General features: G+C 41.1%; 1 protein-coding gene across 1 annotated transcript in view; it reads right to left on the bottom strand.

The window, feature by feature from the left end:
* FABP12 (fatty acid binding protein 12) overlaps positions 1-10,932 on the bottom strand; it is a 13,911-nt gene extending 2,979 nt beyond the window's left edge. The window contains exons 1-3 of the mRNA XM_004697735.2: positions 10,860-10,932; positions 5,447-5,619; positions 4,707-4,808 (exon numbers count right to left, since the gene is read on the bottom strand). Of these exons, the coding sequence (XP_004697792.2) occupies positions 4,707-4,808; positions 5,447-5,619; positions 10,860-10,932 (348 nt within the window). The remainder of the gene's footprint in view (positions 1-4,706; positions 4,809-5,446; positions 5,620-10,859) is intronic.
* Between the last annotated feature and the right edge of the window lie 12,170 nt (positions 10,933-23,102).

Here is a 23,102-nt window from a genome sequence, read left to right as displayed (position 1 = left end):
CCGAATTCTACCTTGCAAGTCTGGCTAGACCAGAGGATGTACACTGGTACAGAAAGGAAAGGGAAACACAGGGAATCCAGGGTAGATGATCCCTTCAGGACCAGTGGTGTGAGTGGCGATACTGGGAGCGTAGAGGGAGAGGGGGTTTGAAAGAGGGAACCGGTTACAAGGATCTACATGTGACCTCCTCCCTGGGGGCGGACAAAAGAGAAGTGGGTGAAAGGAGACATCAGACAGGGCAAGATAGCACAAAATAATAATTTATAAATTATCAAGGGCTCATGAGGGAGTGGGGAGCGGGGAGGGAGGAGGAAAAATGAGGACCTGATACCAGGGGCTTAAGTGGAGAGCAAATGCTTTTAGAATGATGAGGGCAATGAATGTACAACTGTGCTTTACACACTTGATGTATGTATGGATTGTGATGAGTTGTATGAGCCCCTAATAAAACTATTTTTTAAAAATCAAAAGAACACAAAGGAAAAAAAAGAAATTAATAAGCTATAATTTATCAAGGGTTCGTGAGGGATGGTGGGCAAGGGAGGGAGGGGGAGAAATGGGGAGCTGATATCAAGGGCTCAAGGGGGAAGAGAATGCTTTGAAATGATGATGGGCACACATGTGCAAATGTGCTTGACACACTGGATGCATGTATGGATTGTGGTAAGAGCCTCCAATAAAAGTATTTAATAATAATAATAATAAAGAAAGTATCATGCACTGCCAAAACCCTAAAATCAGTCTTGAATATATAGCCAGAATGCTCGTTAGAGGCAAGAATGGTGAAATTTCATCTCACACACATTAAACATATTGTCAAAAGAGACCTGGAGAAGGCATCATGCTTGGTAATGCAGAAGGGGAGTGAGATAGTTCATTGTGCCAGCCTGGCCGATAAGCACAAGTGGAATTAATTGAAGGGCGGAGAGATAAATGGCTCAGTGATCCTCGCCTTTCTTGTCGCTTGCTCTTTGATCATCAGACCAGTGTGCGGCTGCCTTGCTTGTTCTGTGCCTCAATTTGCAGGCTACACTACCTGTGGGACACCTGCCTGTGGACTGTGTCGCTGTAAGTTGAGGTCCCTTTAAGACCACAGGATTGAAATTTACATCTCTGGAGCTGGGGACTGACAGTTGGTGACTTGGCTGACAGTTGGTGACCTGCCTGGCTGTTTTGCTGCCTGTGCCGGGATAGCCTAGCTCTCTCTCTACAGAGGACTACCGGACGGACGGCCTTCAAGATTTGAAAGACTGCTAGTGTCTCACAACTCTCTCACGGGAGTGAGTTGCACTGAGCCATTTGTACTGCTTTATAATTTAACTGTTCATTTCTTGTGTTATATATATCTATCTTTATAAATATATATATGTATAATTATCAGCAATCTGGTTTTAACTCTCTAGAGAACCCTGTCTAACACAGGCAGCAAAAAAGAAGGAGACTTGACAAGATGGATGGACATAGTGTTCGCAACAATGGGCTAAAGCATAAAGACAATTGTGAGGATGGTGCAGACCTGGGCTGTGTTTCCTTCTGTTGTGCTTAGGGTCACTATGAGTTGGAACCAACTTGATGGCACCAAATAACAGCCACCATCCTGATTCATGTTCTTCTCCATATAGCCCAGCACCTCAATGATTTTCTCAGCACCCAGATTGAATAAATAGGTTGAGAGGATACAGCCTCGACACACACCTTTCCTAACTTTAGACCATGCAGTACATGCCCTTGTTCTGTTTGCACAGCTGCCCCTTGATCCAGGTTTCACATGAACACAATTAAGTGTTCTAGAATTCCCATTCTTCTAAAGGTTCTCTATAGTTTAATTATGATCCACACTTGAGCACCTTTCAGTCCACTAATGCCTAAGATATCCATTTCATTTTTTGAAATTTCTAATTTTGCTTCATTCATACTTCATGCATTCCAAGTCCTAAACATTAGTAGATTTTGCAGCTCTTTCTCCTTAACTTTGGGTGTGTATGCCCCATTAGCAAATGAAGTTACTGAAGTCTTCATTCCCATAGTTATTGCTCCATTCATCTCACTATGGTCAACTCCACTCCTAGAAAACAGCTCCTTCTTAGTCATATGCTGAATGCCTTCCAATCTAAGGAGCCCGTACTCTGGTCCTCTCTCTGACAAAGTTCTGCTTCCATTCATTAGGCTTTCATTATCTGACAATGTTTCAAAGTTATGCATAAGGTTTTAGTGGCTACTTCTTATGACATGGCAGCTGATTTTTCCTTCATTGTTGTTTTTAGTTGGGAAGCTTTGCTAAAACTGCTCACTTGGGGGGAACTGCCTGGCATTTTACATAGCAATGGCCTACACTCCATAATCACAGCAACACACAAGCCCCACAGTATGACGAACTAACAGATAAATGGTGGTCAGAAAACGCTTGGCGATTGCTCACAGTCAAGAGGATTGGCATCCCATTAATTATCAAAAAGGACATTTCAAGATCTATCTTGAAGTACAATGCTGTCTTTAATAGGAAAATATCTATCAGCATACAAGGAACTCCAGTCAGTATAACTGTGGACTTCTCCAGCTAGAATACACAGAAATCAAATTGACGACATCTGTGTAAACAGACAATAGAGGAACTCAATATCAACTGCCAAAACCTGGCCCAGGGCCAACTGCACAAAAACCCATTAACTGTCCATATGTAAATTCAGGCTAAAGCTGAAGAAAATTGAAGCAAGTTCTCAAGAGGCAAAATATGGCCTTGAGGTTATCCCGCCCAAATGTGGAGAACATCTCAAGAGAAGATTTGATAAATTCAACACTAATGACAAAAGACCCGATGAGCTGCCGAAGAACATCAAGGACATCATTCTTGGAAAAAAGCAAAAGGTCACTTAAAAAAAACAGGAAAGAAAGAAAAGGTCCAAGTAGATGTCAGAAGAGACCCTGAAACTTGCTTTTAACCATATGGTAGCAAAGCTGAACAGAAAATTTCAAAGGTCAGCTTAAGAAGGAAAAGTAAAAATTTATAATGAACTGTGCAAATATCTCTGGAGTTAGAAAACTGAAAACGAAGAACACGCTTAGTGTATCTTAAAATGAAAGAACTAAATGAAGAATTCAAGTTTTGAGTTGCACTATTGAAATAAAGTATGGGCAAAATATTGAATGATTCAGGAAGCATCAAAAGAAGATAGAAAGAATATGCAGAGTCACTGTATCAAAAGAACTCGTGGACATTCAAGAAGCAGTATAAGAAGTCCAAGCCACACAGAAGGCATTAGCCAAAAACTAGGCTCTGGGAATTGAGGGACTACCAATGGAAATATTTCATCAAGATGATGGAGTACTGGAAGCACTCACTCATCTATGCCAAGAATTTTGAGAGACAGCTACTTGGCCAACTGACTGGAAGAGATCCATATCTGTACCCAGTGTAAAGGAACTCTGCACAAGGCTCGAATTATAGAACAATATCCTAGAAGTAAAATTTTTCTGAAGATCATCCAACAATTGTTGAAACAGTACATTGAAAGTCAGCTGACAAAGGTTCAGGACAGATTTAGAAGAGGATGTGGAAAAAGAGATATAATTACTGAAATAAGATAAATCTTGGCTCAAAGGAGAAAATACCAAGAAGATGGTTGCTTGTGTTTTATTGATTATGCAAAGGCACCCAAATGCGTGGACCGTAATAAACTCACTGGCCTTTAGAAGAATGGAAATACCAGACACTTCATTGTGTTCATGTGAAACCTGTACATGGAAAAAGAGCCAGTGTGCAAACAGAATAAGATCATACTGCATGCTTATCAGCAAAGGTATATCCCCTCATCTTAGTTATTCAATCTATCTGATATGCAAATAATCAAAGAAGCTGGATTATATGGAGATTAATGCAGCATCAGGATTGGAGGAAGGCTTAATCACAACCTGTGATACGCATATGACACAACCTTTCTTGCTAAAAGTGAAGAAGACTTGAAGCACTTGCTGATGAAGATCAATAATTATAGCATTCAGTATGGACTAAGACTCAGTGTAAAGAAGGTTGAAATACTTTTATCACAACTGCACCAATAGATAACATCATAATAAATGGAGAAAAGATTGACGTTGTCAATAATTTTGTCTTGTTTGGCTCCACAATCAACGGCCATGGCAGCAGCAGTCAAGAGAACAAAAGATGCATTAGGTGTGTCTGCTGCACAAGACCTCTATCGGGTGATAAAAAGGAGGGTTATTACTTTGAAGATTAAGGTGAGCCTGACGGAAATCTGGGAATTTTTAGTCACCTTATATGTACATGAAAGTTGGACATTGATTAAGGAAGACTGAAGAAGAATTAACGCATTTGAATTACAGTTCTGGTGAAGACTACTGAAAGTACCAATGGACTGCCAAAGGAACAAGCAAATTTATCTTGGAAGAAGTACAGCCAGAATGCTCCTTAGAGATAAGGATGGCGAGACTTTACCTCATGTACTTTGGGCATGTGAGCTGGAGAGATAAGTCCTTGGAGAAGGTCATCATGTTTGGTCAAATAGAGAGGCAGCAAATAAGAGGAAGTCCTTTGACAACAACAGGCTCAAACATAAGAACCATTGTGGAGATGGTACCGGACCAGGCAGCGTTTCATGCTGTTGTGCGTAAGTTTGCTACGAATCAGAACCGACGCGATGACACTGAACAACGAAGATAAACCAAGAAAGCAGGCAGAGCTCACTCACCACCACCATTTTCCCATCCACCAACTTTCTCGTTATTGTGATCTCCTTGCCATTCCAGTCCTGCGTCTGCATCAAGGAGTCATTGTCTAAGGTTATTGTACTCTGCGAAAGATAGAAAACACCAAATTCAGCTGAGGTGATCGTGGTGGAGTGCTTAAATGCTTTTTTAAAATTCAGATTCATAGTAACTCTATAGTACAGAGCAGAACTGATCAATAGTTTCCTAGGCTGTAATATTTAGAATCCATGCATTTGAGTTATGATGCTGGTGAAGAATATTGAAAGTACCATGGGTTGCCAAAAGAACAAATAAATCTGTCTTGGCAGAAGTACAGTCAGAATGCTCCTTAGAAACAAGGATGGTGAGATGTTGTCTCGTGTACTTTGGACATATTGTTATCAGACGAGACCACTCCATGGAGAAGAACAGCATGCTTAGCAACACAGAGGCGACAGAAAAAAAGAGGTCTTAACAAACCGGATTGGCACAATGGCTGCCCCAATGGACAAAAACACAGAACAATTGTGAAGCGGGAGCAGGAGCTTCTGTGTACATCAGGTGGATATGAGTTGTAGCACACCTAACGGCAGCTAACAACAACCAGTTTTATCCAAAATGTATCTAACAAGAACTTTGAATATACTTACTACAGTAACACGCTTTCTTATTTAGAATGATTTCCAACTAACATTCTTTTTTTTTTTCTTATAAAAGCTGTCTGAAAGATTGCCAGCCTTGCCTTAGTTTTATGGCCATCTGGTGTGGCTTCCTCAAACGCTTCTCCCAGTTTAAAGGAAATCTCATTGTTTGTAAAAATGCTCTTGGTTTTTATAGTGATAATGTCTCCATTTGTGCTGATAGTCACAGTAGGCTTTGCCAAACAGCCCAGTCTCCTGCTTACTCTTCCTATTCCTGAAAAATCAGATAAGAAGACACAATAGTTAAATCTGTTGTTGGCTACAAGTCTTCCCATGAGTCATGTAATTCTTTGGTAACCAGAAGATTTGTAAATTAATAAATTTGAATGCTCCAAGAATTAAAATATCTAAAGCAAGTGGTCCCACTGGTTTTTGTCTAACAGTTGTTATATCATGTTTCTCTGGTCCCATAGTTACTAAACCCGTTGGATCCTGGACTTCTTGGGAAACAAATCAAAGCTAAGACTCATCCTTTATTTTAAAAACATACCCATTCATAGGCAAGCAAATGCAAGTGTGACAGAACTTTTCCAGATCTTGATGTCTTTGAATGCCATGTATCTACATGTCTATGGTTTAAAGGACAGAGTTATATTTTATTACATCATTGATTATATATGCACTTGTGTTCAGGAACCCTGGTGGTGCCGTGGTTAAATGCTCAGCTTCTATCTGCAAGGCTGTGAGCTTGAACCCACCACTCACTGTGCAGAAGAGAGAAGTGGCAGTCTGTTTCCATGAAGCTGACAGCCTTGGGAACCTTGTGGGCAGGTCTACTCTGACCTAAAGAGTTGTAATTGACCCAACAGTAATGGGATTTTATATTTATAATACTCATTTGTTTTGTCCTCTTATCTGTATGTTTTGGAGACGTACCAGAAAGATCAAAAGCCATAGATTATACATGCCCAAATTTCCAAAGAAGATACATACCCCCAATTTATTTATCTTCCCTACTATTGGTAAGCACTGAGTCTATTTTTATTACAAAGTATGCCTTCATGAATATCTTTGCACACACATTGTGGTAGTTACATAATCTGCTGTCAAATTGAGAGTATTAAGAATGAAGGGGTGGAGTTTAGCCTGTCAATCAGGTTGCAGCTTGACATGACCTCTTTTGGAGGCGCTAAGGAGATAAAAAGCTCCCCGGAGGCAGAATGCATGCTCACTCCCTGCAAGACATTGCTGTGGACAAGACACATGGAGCTATGCTAGAGCCCTGGAGCTGAAGAAGCCATGTGGAGCCACCTGCCAGTGCTAAGATGCTACCACTACCACTAGATGCACAAGACCTTCCACCCACTGGCCTGTGATCTTCCTGCATTCAGTGCCATTACATGCATTGCATGAGTCTGAAGAGGAATTTATAGATTGGTATTGGACATATGGATGAATACCAGACTTATGGACTTGATCTGGACTGGGCTGGGATGTTTTCTCAAAATCCTATTGCTCTTATATGTAAAGGTCTCACACACAAGAGTGTCAATGAATTTGTTTCTCTGGTCTACTCTGACTGACACACATCTTTTGTGAAGTACACGTAAGAATATTTTCTGCAGAAATAGCATTACATACACAGCAATTCCCTCGTCAAACCTCCCAGAAGAGATAAATTGAGGAAACACTTTACTGTGATTCATGGAAATATAGGGGCCTTTAAAAAGTCTGTGTGGGGAAATCCAGTATCTTTTAAGTTCATTTTTCTGTGAACTTTTTGAAGCCCACTCATACAATTATGTGCTGGTGAAGAATACTGAAAGTACCACGAACTACTGAAAGAACAAACAAGTCTTTCCTGGAAGAAGTACAACCAGAATGCTCGTTAGAAGTAAGGATAACAAACCTTCATTCCATGCCCTTTGGACAATATCAGGCGAGACCAGTCCCTGGGAAAAAACAGCGTGCTTCATAAAATAGATGGGCAGCAAACCAAGAGGAAGACTCTCAGCAAGATGGATTGACACAGTGGCTGCAACAATGTGCTCAAACATAAGAATAATTGTGAAGCTGTTGCAGGACTGGGTGCTGTTTTGTACACAGAGCTGCTAGGAGTCAGAACTGACGCAAGGGCACTGAACAATGGCATATATACACGCATACATTTCAGTTGGTTTTCTTCTCTGTGGAATCAAGACTAGACACGCTGTAGTTGTTTCACCGTGTTACTCTAACAGAAATGCTACAAACATGAATATATTCTCTTGTGATTAGGGAAGCCAGATTTCTGACTACGGGGTGATGGCTGTAGAGGAAGGCTATCTGTCCTCATGGCTGTAGAGGAAGGCTATCTGTCCGCGTAGGATCTGGGAGAAGGTGCTTTTCTCTTCCAGCTTCCATCCCTTGGTCCATCAATGAACCAGCATGTGGCAGTAGTCTGTCTTCCTTTGTGCCTGAGCTACCTTTACCAAAAAAAAAATGTTTTCATTGTGTTTTCTGTGGAAGTTTACACCAAAAATTCAACAAATTCTATGCGAATCATTCAGCAACATTGGTTACGTTTGTTTACAAATGTTCAATGTTCTCATTATATCCATTTTGGTTGGTCCATTTCCAGTAATACAGCAGCCCTGCTCCCCACGCCCACCGTATCATGTTTCCTTTAGAGTAAATGCTGATGGTTTGGTCTCAAATAGATGGCTTTTTAAAAATTTATTATTATTATTTTAAAATCATTTCATTGGGGGCTCATACAACCCTTATCACAATCCTTACAGACATCCATTGTGTTGAGCGCATTTGTACCTTTGCTGCCTTCATCAATAGATGACTTTTTAAAGACACACTACTCACAGGTGGTCTTTTTTATATCATAAGCCAATTTGTTATTGAACGGACCTCTGTTTAAAGACTGAACGATGTATCTCAGAGCAATGGTCTTGGGGTCCTGTACTCTCAAGTGGTTCAGGATGTCTGGAATTTTAAAAAGATTGAGTTCTGGTCGAAGAATGTTTATCCCATTCCACAGTGATCCATCTATTGTGGCCTCGATCAGACAGTTGGTAGTGGTGCTGGCAACCATGTAGTTCTTCTGGTCTTGGGTAATTAAGGCCAGAGCACATGTAGGTTATTATTCCTGTAGATTTATTTCTTCTTTGAGTCTTTGGTTTCTTTCTTTCTATTTTGCTCCAGATGAGTTGTATCTTAAATGGTCACTTGCAAGCTTTTAATACCCCAGATACCACTCACCGAACTTTATGTACTATATTACGGCAATTGACCGATTTTTTTCTATAAGACTCTGGCTCTAAATCTTCAAACTAAGTAGTCACTGAGATGTATTTGGCTCTGTCTAAGAAATATCTGTAACTTTTCCCATATGTGCTTTTTTACATATGTGAAGATCTATGCAGCCACTCACATACATTTGTACATATTAATACAGATATCACTATATGGCACACAAGGAGCCCCGGTGAATTAGTGCGTGGCGCGACAGGACTGTTAACTACAAGGTCAAGATTTAGATCCAAGCAGCTTCTCTGTAGAAGGATCAGACTGACTGTAAAGATTTACAGTCTGGAAAACCAAGGACACAGTTCTACTCTGTCCTGTAGAATTATAATTAAATGGCAGTGGGTTATACATGTACACACATATATGTATGTGTATGTATGTATGTATGTGTGTACACACATACATAGACCGACCTACTTCAAGGAGCAGCGAGGACTGCGGTTCAAACCCACCAGCCACTCTGAGGGAGAAAGCTGAGGCCACCTGTTCTTAAAAAGATTCATAGCCAGAGAAACACTATATGGTCTGCTATGCATCAGAACTGACTCTATGGTAGTGGGCTTATACATATATATATATAATGTGTTAGTCCAGGGAGACTAGAGGAAAAAAATTCATAGATGCTCATATGTGTGTAAGAAAAAAAAGTTTATACGAGAGAGCAATTGTATATTGAGAAAACATCCCAGCCCAGTCCAGATCAAGTTTGTAAGTCCGATATTAATCCATATGTCCAATACCAATCTATAAATTCCTCTTCATAAAACACACGCAATAATGCCAAATACAGGAAGATCACAGGCCAGTGGGTGGAATGTCTTGTGGATCCTGTGGCAGTGGAAGCATCTCAGTGCTGGCAGGGGTCTCCACGTGGCTCCTCCAGCTCCAGAGAACTGGCATAGCTCCAATGGTCTTGTCCACAGGAATGTCTCTCAGGGAGTGAGGGTTTGTCCCACCTCCAGCAAGCTATTTATCTCCTTAGCACCTCCAAATGACAGGCCAGACTCCACCCCTTCCTCAAGTTGACAGAGTATATAACTACCACATATACATAAAAAACACATGTATCCACATATATTTCTGTTGCTGTTGTTGCAAAATTATGTTATAGCTTTTTCAGAAAAAAATTCCTCATTCTTACATACATCTTAATTTATATCTCAGAAGTGATTGTCTTAAGACACATCCTACACTGACCTGCCGCACTAACAATAAAAACCCTGTTCCTAGATATGACTACATCCACATGTTTAGGAGAAAGGACTCATAACACATGTGTTTTGGGGACAACTAATCCACAAATTGACTATTCCACCCCCCAAATTCATGTGCTTCCCATGTGCTAACCATTTACCCTATCAGATCACCTCCAAAAATCTTAGACCAATTCTAAAATTCAAAAGTCTCATTTTTTGAATCAAGTAAATTAAGGATAGGTGTGAAACTTGAGATCCTGGGTCCAAATTTCTTTTCACCTCTGAATCTGTGAAATCCAGACTACAAGTTATCTGTTTCCAAAGTGTAACAGTGATACAAACACAGAATAAACATCCCGATTACAAACAATAGCAATTATGAGTACCAAACAAATCCAAAACCCAACAGAACAAATTGCATTTGCTCTCAGTGCTGTGAAACATGATCACGAAATGTTATAGTTTGAAAAATGGCAACTGAAAATGCTCACGTGCTATTCCTTGGGACCGATGTGACTATGAGGGCAAAAGTGAGTTTGAGAAGCAGACTATGGAGAAGGATTTGAAATGAGGAGATTACCTGGGACTGTCTACATGGGCTGGTATGGCAGTAAGAGCAGAGATTGGGATGCTGCAGCCACAAACCAAGAAAAGCCACCAGAAGCTGGGAAATAACATCTACTCTGAAGATCCTCAAAGCACTCAGAGTGGATACTTGCAAAATCATCTTTTCTAAAATTAAATTGTGTCTTTGGGTTTAAATCTTGCGTTAAGATAATTTGCTGTTTAGTACCTGAATGTTCTATCTATGTAAGTCTGTGGTAAATTACTTGAAAGCAAGCATTCTTTCCATTCCAATCAAGGCCTGCATACAATAGTATTCATCATATATTCTGGATCAATATGTGTTGCTTCTGAGAAGACAAATCAGGGAGTTCAAAACTAATCAAACAGAGCAAATTCTGGGCGGTCAGCATTCCTGTTCACGGAAGGTGTTGTGCAAGGAAGCAGGGCTCACCTAGTTCCTTCATGTAGTCTTCAAAATGTTCACAAGACGTGGATTTCCATGTGCCTTGCAGCTGCTCAACCATACTGTGTGAGAAAAGTTGATTCTTTAAAAAGAGAAAAAACTCATCTCAGAGCTGTGCCTCGCAGGGTTCCCTGAAGTAGTTTTGGAACCCCTTTTCTCACAATTCTAGAAGGGAAACACCCTGAGAACAGTCAGCAGGAGTCGTGGTGGCGGGGAGTCATGGGAAGTTCAAGTCCAGTCTTTTCCCCCTGGTACCATTGGAAGTTGAAAAGCTCTCTTCAGTCTGAATAATTCAGGATTAACATAAAGGCATAGTGGGGTGTTTTAGCAGGACTAGATAAATCGTTCCACCTCTAGTGTAGATTCAATTCTAGAAACGACCATGTTGTTTCTAATTCTCTCACTAGGAACTGCCACACAGATAGCAGGTGTTGCAGATCTACGCAAATGTGGTTACGCTACAGAACTCCCATGCTTCATGACTTTCTTCCTCATTCTCTGACCAAGTGTGAGAGGGAAAAAAAAGCATGGGTCGGGGGAGATGATTTATTGACTTTCCACTCATTGCCATTGAGTCAAAGACAGGGTAGACTGCTCCCTGGTGCATTGCTGAGACCGTAATGGTTTTATGGGAGTAGAAAGCCCCTTCTTTTTCCCAAGGAGAGGCTGGTGGTTTTGAACTGCAGACCTTAGGATTAGCAGCCCCAATAGTGTAACCACTACTGACTGTTAGAGATGGTTTCCTGTTCCCCTTTAAAAATCACTTGAACTAAAAGACAGGGAGACATCATAGATGGCATTTTACATTGAAATTAAAACTCTATCCAGCGCTAAAGTAGGCATTTTAAATCATACTGGTAAATAAGCAAGACTCTGGGGTAGACATAAAGAGAGGAGGAAAAGATGTCTCTCTCACTCTCTCTCTCTCACACACAAACACACAAACACACACGCACTCACACACTTGTTATGAGTGTTTTTCCAGGCGACAGCTCAATTTCCCCCAAGCTTAGAATGTCACCTTTGTCATGAGGGCACCAAATATCTTTTTAGTAAGCCCTCCCTGCCCCCCTTTTGTTCTTCTGGAATTTGATTGTCATGCTCCTCTAACCACTGATATCCTGTAAGTAATCAGGATGTAGGAGTGAATAGCACAAGCTAGAGGACAGGAGATCCCAAAGATTAAGCTCCAGGCCAACACAGCCTCTACATACCCTCAGCTCTGAGGACATCAGGTTGATGCTGGATAATGCGTGACGGCCATCTGCTAACAAAGAGTTAGGAAATGATAACATCTGCTTCATAAGACAAAATGTGAGATAAAATAACTTATAATAAGTCACACAGCAATGTTACACTTTCAAGCTCCCAGATCTGTAAAAGGCACTTATCAAAGTCAAAGATTTTCTAATAATTATTCAACCAACATTTGAGAGCAACTAGTATTATATACCTGGTATGAGGCTCAACTACTTTGCATACTCATTTAATGCCTCTGGTATGGTCCAATTTAAGAGTTTGTTTCTTCATTTGCTCTCCTTGGATTATCCACTTTAACATTATAATTTATTTCTACATTAAGGTGATAACAGTACGGTTTTGGTTATGACCACCCAATAGTGCAATAGGTATGAGTGCAATAGGTATTTCCTGAAGACAGGAAATGACTTAGCACTGAAGGTACTAAAATTATTCCATTCTTTCAAAAAAATATTGAGTATGTCTCTGTATATGTTGGATACACACTGATCTTCAAAAATAAGGAAAATAATTCCTTGAGAATCACTTCTTTGGGAAGGTGTCGTACGAAGAACTTGGCATTGACCTTGGTTGCTCACAGAATGGAGTTTCAGGGGCCACAGCAGTTAATCTGCCTAAGTGTGTGGGAGTCCATGCTGCTGAGCCCACGCACATCCGCCATCTCTGCCTTTGTGGCCAATTGTTCAGCTTCCCATGGTGTCAGTTTGAGGGTTTGCTTAGGACAACTGGCCCGACCGTTTTGTCTACTTGGCTGTTCCTTTTCTATGGTTAATGTTTCCTGGTGTCTGCTAACATTCACATAAAAAAAATCTTCACACATTATGAGTGAATCTCAGGATTCATTTGGTTTCTGCCTCCATTTGGAATCCAAATGGAACTATAATCGTGAAGACTCTTGACAAGATGCATTGACACAGTAGCTGTAATAATGGGCTGAAGTATAACACCAATTGTGCGGGTGGTGCAGGATTAGTGACTGTTTCACAGCTAACTCAAGGGCGCCTGACGACAACATCGCGATGCGGAGCACCGCCCTTATTTTCTGTTCAGGCATTCTATGGCACTTTCAATTCTCTCCACCAATACCCCCAATTCAAATGCATCGATTATTTTCTGATCTTCCTTTTCTGTGGCTTGGCATACATATGAAGCAATTGACAATAAGATGGCTTGGGCCAGACACACCTTAGTCCTCAAAGTGACAACTTTGCTTTTTAACATTTTTTAAGTGCCTTTTGCAGCAGCTTTGCTCAAAGCATTTGATTCTTGACTGCTGTGTCCCAGCATGCTGATTGTGGATGCAAGTAAAATAAAAACCTTTGAACTTTACACTTCTACATTGTCAAATCGCTGTCCTTTCATGCCCCTCTGAATTCTTGGAAACAAAAAGAAGTCTTACAGAGAGAGATCAGGTGAGTCAGATGCGTGGGGTAAGAGAGGCATACTGTTTTTTGCCAAACACTGGTGCATTGAGATGGCAGCGTGAGCAGGTGCATTGTTGTGGGGGCAAAACCAGTCCCCTGTCTGCCACAAATCAGGCCTTTGTGTCACACACCTTTACACAATCTTTTCAGAGCCTCTAAATAGAAAGCTAGATTAACAGTCTGACATGCTGGAACAAATTCCAAATGCACTGTGAGTCAACATTTTCATGCATTTGGGAAGTTGGCAGATGTCCAGAATGAGGTTTGCCATCAATCAACATTTCACCTTTTTTGTAATGAGTACACAAGTTTTTCCCATAGCGCTGTCCTTGTAAGCTGTGTTCAAGATTACAACCGTTTCTGTGGCATTTTTCTCAAGCAGGAAACAAAATTTCACAGCCACATCCTACTCTCTGAAATGGGTCATCACAAAAAATGAGATTCAAGATAAACTGCTTTTATGAAAAAATTCACTGTGACCAGAGAGAACCTGAATTGTATCTGAGAGGAATCACTGAGAGGTGAACAACAGGCAAGCATAATAGTGGGGTATGAGGAAAAAACAAAACCCAATATGTAGATATGTGTGCTTGTATATATAAATATATATGAATATGTGTATATTTGTTTATATATGTAAATGCAACAAGGAAGCAGATGGACTTTGATCCTCTACTTAAATCCTACCTCTGTACAAGAATAGTTTGTTCTAATAATGCAGCACTGTATGATACCCACCTCCCTGACCCAATCGTTGAAGACAAAATGGGTGAATGAGCAATGTGGTGAAGAAAGCTGATGGTGCCCCGCTATCAAAAGCTATAGTGTCTGGGGTCTTAAAGGCATGTAGTTCAATAATTGGCCATCTAGCAGAGAAGCAACAAAGCCCACATGGAAAGCACACCAGGCTGTGTGATCATGAAGTGTTGATGAGAAGAGGTATCAGAAGTTATAAAAAACAAACAAACACATCCAAATTGCTATGAAGGGGACTGGATGTAGTGGAGACCCAAAGGAAGTCCACCAGTAAGACAATTGGACAGTCCCTCTTAGAAGGGCCTCATGGAATGGAGGATAAATTCAGGGTGTGGTGTGGTACTAATGAAGCACATGACTACCCTCGAGTTTTTTAATATTTCCTCCCCTTACTATTATGGTCCATGTGTGATATACCTCATTGGTCATGTTAGATTTGTGTATGTTCATTTGTGCATTTATATTCCTCGGTCCATGGTAGTCAAGATAGAGAACGCATCACAGACACTGACAGGTGTAAGGGTTACCTGAGGGTCTGGGAAGTGAGGCGGGGTGAGGAGGAAGAAAGCAGGGAGAGAGGAGTTGGTGCATTGATGATTGTATAGAACCATGTGATGGAATTGAAGAACAAAACTGTATGGAAAGAGAAGGGATAGATTGGAATGAGTAAGCTATGTCAGCAAAAATATTATTCGAAAAGAAAGAAAATGTGCCAAGCTCTATCTTCCATAAGGGATTCTGGGGCTTCTTGTTTTCTGTGAGGTAACACTGGGCACCCTTGCTGGCAATTAGGAGCAAGTGGTATCTTCTGATCATAGGATCTGAATTGGTCTCTGGTACATGGATTTGCCGGGTAACAGAAACACCAGTACCCAAATGATTTGGGAGCAGATGAGGCAATTCTGCAGGGACAGAGTTAGAACCAAGCTGGAATATGAGGGGTGGGAAGAAGCTAATGGGCCCAGACCTCTCTGAACCAGGAGCTGCTCTGGGGGAGGCTGGGTGTTCCCACAGGTCTTCAGTGCGCTGAGAGTGCTCAAACTACATACACTTGGAGATGTGCATGGAGCCAGTGTGGCTTTTACAGTCTACTAGCACAACATTCTTCACATTTTTGTCTCTTATTTCTTTTCACCTTTGAGTTAGTTAATTGTGCCAGCCTAACCGATAATCACATGTGGGGTTAATTGAAAGGTGCAAGGATAAATGGGTAGTGAGCCTCGCCTTTCTAGTTCTCAGGTCTCTTGTTTTGTGATGGTTGCACTGGGTGCAGTTGCCTTAGCAGTTCCCTGCTTCAGCTTGCAAGATTGACTTCCTACAAGACATCCCCAAGGAGAAGCCACATGGACCTATCCCAATGCAGCCCTGGGTGCTGGAGCAGCCGTGTGGAGACCCCTGCCAGTGCTGAGATGCTTACACGTTCACTGACTCAGCTTTCCTCCTGCAGTCGGCATCATTGCCTCTGTTTTGTGAGGTGGAGGACTTTGTGGACTGGTGTTGGGTTAATGGGTTAATAATGTTGGACTTGTGGGCTTGGGCAGCATTGGGTTGGGATGTTTTCATGATGCACCTTTTCTTTACATAAAACTCTCTCTTATACATGAGTCGCTGTGGATTTGTTTCTCCAAAGTATCTAGACTAATACAATCTTTTTTCTGCATGTTTTGAAAGATTCCAGTCTTGTTGCTGATGAACTGAGAAGGAATCTTCTCACATTTGGATCAGGGTAGATAAAGATTACTATCTTTTCAAATGTCAGTTAATAAAGCAGTTGCAAAACCTGGAGGAAAGGGGAGCTGTTCAGGCAGGGAACAAAACCTGTCAGCGGGCATGTGGGGAACAGCTTGGTGGGGCTTCCTGTTAGTGCAAGAAAGCAGATTGCTCCCAAAGGGATCAGTTTCCACACTGGGGAGTAATTCAAATCCATCATTCTATCAAAAGGCATATGGGGTAATCTGACCTTACCTCCAATTTAAGATACTACAGTTTAAATGTTAAACACTTTAGAATCTAAATATTAATGGCAAACAAAATTTCTAGCAATGAAAGACACTGCTATAGATGGCAGAACATTTTCATCTTTGGCTTTGTGGTCAAATTCATTATCAGTAGTCTACAAAGAAGGTGAGTAATTTATTCTTCTTGTATTAACATCAACTGTGAAATCTAAAGTGAAAGACGGTGTTCCAGGAACAATTGCTGAGGTAATTCTTCAGCAGGCCTGGGCAATGTCGATGAACTGTCATAAGAGAATATATCACTTCACAACAGTCCAAAGATGATGGCTCTCTGAAGACATGAGGAGAGAAGTACATGACGGGTGGGCAAGAGTTTAGTGGCTGAGCCCTGGTTCAAGTTAACATAAAGATGACAACAAGCTCTATCTTGAAGTTAGCACAGGGGTAGCAGATGAGGAATTCTCTTTCAAGGACACCTAAGTACAAACATGCACAGTGCTGAAAGCAAAGGGATTTACTCATTCATTCATCTTTGTGTATCTGAAATTACATAATTCTGATCATAAAAATGAATAGAACGCATAGTAAAATAACTGGAATGAAATGGACAAAAGAATTCATGGTGATTGTCTTAGATGGTGGGGATCTGGGTAAGTTTTCTTATTTTTCCTGCTTTTTGATCATTTCAATTTAACCAAAATGGCCGTGACTGCATAGAATACATCCCATTTCAGAACAGAATGTGTATTCAACAAGAAACCGGTAACATTCGGGATTTCGGGTCGGAAATATGTCTCAAACATACTCTTGCTTTTGGTAGCAGGCAGTGACTAGGGTAGGAAATACAGGAAGAAGAACAGCTTCGTAGGAAAAAGGAAGATAGGCATTTCATTTGAATACTCAGTGTTTGTAGGAGTCAGCTTAAAGTACCAAGCTAGAAGTTGGATTTCCATCACAGGACACAAGAAATAAAGATCGGAGTGAGAAATAAAGATTTGGCAATGTGCAGTGAATGAGGTCACTCTAGGTTGGAGTGTAAAATAAGAAGGCCAGGTACAGAGACTCCAAGATGAAACGAAAAGCCATAAAGATAGAGATGTCAGAAGGTTTTGCTGTAGCACGTCTAGGTGGATTTGAACTGTCGACTTTTGGTTAGTAGCCAAGTATGTTAACCATTGGCACCAGCAAACGAACCCAAGCCAACTGTCATGGGCTCATTTCTACCTCATAGAAACCCTAACAGGGACTCCTAATGAACGAAAACGCATTTTAAACAAATTCCACAGGAAGCTAACACTGAAGGGTCAACGAATGTAGCAGCAATGCATACACTTTGTTTTGTTTTGTTGTCATGGTGTGTAAGTATACAGAACAAAGTATTAGCCAATTCGATCCTTTTTACAGACAGATGTCATTTGTGTCAAAGCAGATTTTTGTGAGAAAACGCCAAGGGACAATGGTCCCATTTCCGCGTCTTACAATTCTCAAGGAAAAGCAGTGCACCGTGGACAGTCTTTGCACGCCCGCCCGACTTCCTGAGCCACCCACGCTCCAGTGCTCATTTGAAGATGGGCCCTGGGAGCACAGCGTTTTCCCCTCGGGCTTTTTCCACATGTGTGGACAGATAGGAGAGAGCTCTCGGGAAAAATTAACTTGCATTTATTTCTTGAGTCAGAGAAGAAAGAGAAAAGGAAACGTCCAGGATAATTCCCAGGGTTCACAGTTACGGAGATGAGAGCAGGCGTTGAGCAAACAGTAGCACGTTAGCAATAGAAACAGACTTTTCATAGCGTCAAGGTTTGACAACGGAACCGGGTTTAATTGGACACCGTGAATGTCTCTTAACAGAATGTTCTCAAAACACATGTGTGTAAGCATCTGCACAGACACACGGGAGTGCGCGCGCGCACATAACACACACACACACACACACACCATAGACAAGGGGAAATTAAAAGGTGTACTTGCCTCCACCTCCCTCCTTTAGTTTACACGCACTTCACACTGACCTTCCAGGTCTCTCTGATTCACTGAAAATTAAACATGTTATTTCAAGTAAGATTTAGGACCAGATGGGTTCATTTGATTATATTCCAGGGTTTTTTTAATTGCTGGGTATTTATTTTAATGAGAGTGATTGCACAGAATTTACAATGGCTGTTCTTTTTAATTTAAGAGGTAGTGGCAGAAGTAGTATAGCTTAAGTAATTGCAACATATCCTGTGATCAACATTTACTGTTGCATCTTTGAATTTGGCCCAGAGTGGGGAAAGGGAATCAACAAAGTCAACCATTAAAATGATACATTATCACTTCTTAGCATCAGTTTAAATCACTAAAATAATTTTCTATAACTCACTTATTCACTCAATACATAATTCTTAGGCTCATAAGTTAGTGCACCTGAGAAATTCCTGACATTATCTGCACTAAGATTTTTGAAAGGAAGGTAGTTATGTGCCAAATAGCTTACTTTTCTATCTTGTTAGTTCTGAAAACCACCCCCAAGGATAAATGTTATCTCCATGTGAAAATAGGAACAGAGGCGTGGAGAAGCAAAAGAATCTTCTCAGGGTTCAGCTAGCTAAAATACGATGAAAACAAGATCCATTCCATCAAATTGAACGCCTACTTCATTATGAAAGTACCATGGATTACTGAAAGACCCTGATCTGTCATGGAAGAAAAACAGCCAGAGAGCTCCTTATAGGCAAGGATGGCAAGACTTTGCCTTCCATCCTTTGGACATATGGTCAGTAGAGACCAGCCCCTGGAGAAGGGCATCCTGCTTGGTGAAGTGGAGGAGGGATGACAGGAAAGCCCTCAATGAGATGGATGGACACAGTGACTGCAACAATAGGCTCAATCATCATTGTGAAAATGGTGCAGGGCCCTGCAGGCTTTCATGCTGTTGTGCAGATGGTTGCTGTGGGTTGAACTGACTCCAGCTCAGAGGCTCTGGCTGCCTCAGCATGTCTCCACATGGTTTGTCAACAAACAAGATTGCCATCATCATTTTCAAAACCCTTATCCCAGTTATAATCCAGATGATCCAGAACCTTCCATAAGTGGAGTTATCCTAGCAATGGACACATTGCCAGCATTGCTCAATTTTTATAATGAGTTTTTATGACTTTTGTGTTATGTATGAATATATTAAAATATATCTGCAAATTTACATTTAATACTCCCAACCCTTTAAGACAAATGGTGATCAGATTTATAAAGATATTGGTAATAATAACCCCCCCAAAAAAAAATGTCTCACAAAGACTGAGCCGTGTCCTGCCTGCAGCAAGATATTTATCTCCTTAGCGCCTCCAAATGAGGTCATCAAGCTCTGACCTGATAGACAAGCCAAACCACCCCTTCACTCGTAAGTCTCAAATTGACAATAGGTATGTAACTACCACACAGCCAAACTCCCTCGAAACAGTGAGTGGTCTATAACACATGGGGTTACTGTGAGTCAGAATCCAGAACAGAGTGTTTTGTGTTTGGATTTTGTTTTTTTGATTAATAGGTGAAATGGTGATTATACATTTGGGGGAACAAAGAGAGGCCAGAGTCAGTACAGTGGGCATGCGGGCTAAGTTGATGCTGCTGAGGAAATGTACATCATTGAGAGAGACAGGTGACAGGGCACATGGAAGAAAGGCTTTGATGGGCAAGCTGAAGGGCTTGTTTTTATCGGATTGAAACCACCGGAGTTTTCCGTTAACTCCGAGTGAATCTGCAGAATATGTTTGCTTTGGCTCTCGCTAGTGCACAGCGTGGGCGAAGCCCTCTTCTTCATTCCACGTTAAACCCAGCGCACAAAGAAAGACAGATATTTGGAAGCACGGAAGTTGTTGGAGCAGGACTAAAAAGTTTCTAAATCCTGAATTTTTTGTTTTACAAAATAATGCCAATATATTACAGGGACAATGTCAGAGGAGAATTGAAATAGGGTAATAAAAATGAGGCTGTGAATTTCAAATCCTTGACCAGGCAGCCAAATCAGGAGGTGTAGTAATCACTAAAGTTTGCTTGGAGTTTTTAGAACGGACATAAATCACATTAGACTTCAAGGGATTCAAGGACACAAGGACCTGTATAAACTACAGTTTTGACTTGGTTTCAAGGATTTCTGCTCACAAACATCTTGTGTCCCTAATAGCATCAGAAAGAAGGGGACAGAAGGGGACATACTTTGTTTAAAAAGAAGCGTTGAACTGATCTGTGGTTATTATACCTTTTTTCATAGCCCAGTTAACCCAGTTAATGTATTAACCCAGTTAAATACGTTTCTCTGTTGTAGACTATCGAGATTGTGTCTAGAATCTTACAGTTCTCTTTTCAGTGTTAGATACTAGTCTGTGTTGGCATACTGCACCATTCATTTCTGTATTCATTCATCCACTCAACACTTAAATAAACAGATAATGAGTTCCTAAGAAGTCCTAGCAGAGCAATAACCACATGCTCTGTTGTTAATCAGTTGTGCGCAGGAGAGCAAGATCCAGTAATCTTTTCTCATGAAGATCTCAGCCCAGAAAAGCAAGTGGAGTGCTTCTACACTGTCTCACAGCATCACTATGAATTTGAACTAACTCACTGACACACAATGGCATTGATTACTTACCTGAAGCCCACCACTTTGCTACGTGTTGGAAATACAGTGTTGGACAAGACAGAGGACGCAATATTGACTTCAAGTGTAATCTTGCAGTACCTTAGAATGATTTCTCAAAACTGAAATAATAGACAAGGAGAAATATTCCAAAAGATACTGACCCAGAACCTGATGGGATTGCAAATGCTTGGTGGGTTTCCTTTGTGGAAGCTCGATTTCTAGAAATTTCATGGAGCAGAACTTTCATGAGTGGAGATTCTGAGAGTCATAATATACTCTTCTAGGAGATATACAGTGCAAAATAATTTAAGACTTCCCTCTCTATTCAGTTTACTCTCCTTTTCTGCGGTCCTCTAACAAAGATGACTTAATTCCTGCAGTGAACAAGGTTGGGTGTGGCCATGAGCACTTAAAAGCAGCCTTTGCACACCAAAGGCTTATTGTATCGCAGGCAGAGTGAGAGGAATAAATCTTAAAGAAACACACACACACACACACGCAAACGTAAATGCTAACTCTAATAAGTGAAAAGAAGACAAAAGCACAGCGGAATAAGAAAAGGATCTCCCTTAGTTTGGGGAGTTAAAAAGGCATCAAGTATATGCACTTTATTTCTACATACAGAGAATGATCAAGTTCTGTTCATGGAGCTTCTCAGTTCATTCAGTACACTTCAGAGCAAAGCGATACTATTTTTCTTCAAACAGTTTCTACAAAATGCCTGCTATGCTCCATGACCTTAGGGCCCGTTTCTTTACGGATGGCCACACGTCTCTAGTATCTGATTATGAGGACAGATAACCTTCCTTCTGAAGGGTGTGTTAGTCTGGGTAAACTAGGGAAACAAATCCACAGAAATTCATATGTATAAGAGAGTTTTATATAAAGGTTAAGTGCACATCAAGAAAACATTCCAACCCAGTGCTGCCCAAGCCCACAAGTCCAACATTAACCCATATGTCCAACACCAATCCACAAAGTCCTCCTCCATCTCACAAAATACACACAATGATACCGACTGCAGGAGGAAAGGCGAGTCAGTGAATGTGTAAGCATCTCAGCGCTGGCAGTGGTCTCCACACGGCTGCTCCAGCATCCATGGCTGCATCGGGGTAGGTCCATGTGGCTTCTCCTCAGGAGAAGTGAGCCTTGCCAGCTGAAGCAGGGAACTGGCTAAGGCAGCTGCACCCTGGTCCGACCATCAGAAAGCAGGAGACCCGAGAACTAGAAAGGTGAAGCTCACCAAGCCATTTATCTCTCCGCCCTTCAATTAACCCCACATGTGTTTATCAGCCAGGTTGGTACAATACATTTTAACTATCTCCAATGGGTATTGTCTGAGTTGAAAATGGATCACCCACTGGGTAAAAATAAATAAAATCAAAGCACTCCCTGCTATAACAACATTTAAATTGTGTTTCTTAATGTCAAAGTCCACATTGTTGTTGCTTAACTGTCTCCTGTGTTTGTTGTTCGGTCTAAAGAGGAGATTCTCATTAGAATAACTCAAGAGACTTCCATGTCCCAGAAATTCTGATGGCTTGGGCTTCACGGCATTTCTCAGAATGGGTCTGATGGGAAGCGGTGGCTGTGAGTCTCCAGGCACCATGATCTGGAGTCACAAATCCCTGTTCTCCCAACTGTCATCCACACTTTCTCAGACTTGACCTGGCCTTAAATGTCATTCTCAAAGCTTCTCAGTGCACAAATGTTCGAGATGAAGACAGATTTTTGCCTATCCTTTAATTTTTAGCTTATTTTTATCTTTGTGTTCAAGGTGTGTTTTTAGAGACAGCTTTTTGACCCTATTTTCTTTCTTTATTTTTTAAATCATTTTATTGGGGCCTCTTACAACTCTTATTACAATCCATACATCCACCCATGTGTCAAGCACATTTGTACATTTATTGCCATCATCATTTCCAAAACATTTTCCTACTATTTGAGCCCGTGGTATCAGCTCCTCATTTTCCCCCTCCCTCATCAATCCTTGATAAATTATAAATTATTATTATTTTTCTATGTCTTGTACTGTCTAATGTCTCCCTTCACCCCCTTACATGTTGTCCATTCCCCTGGGAGGGGGTTATAGGTAGGTCATTGTGATCCATTCTCTCTTTTCCTCCCACCTTACCCTCACAGTCTTGTTATGGCTACATTCAATATTGGTCCCGAGGAGTTTTATCTGTCCTGGATGCCCTGTGCTTCCAGCTCTTAT

Source organism: Echinops telfairi, unplaced genomic scaffold (genome assembly GCF_000313985.2).
Source record: "Echinops telfairi isolate 266 unplaced genomic scaffold, ASM31398v2 ScPeMD7_1;HRSCAF=3_0, whole genome shotgun sequence".
NCBI lineage: Eukaryota > Metazoa > Chordata > Mammalia > Afrosoricida > Tenrecidae > Echinops > Echinops telfairi.
This window is presented reverse-complemented; position numbering and strand designations above follow the sequence as displayed.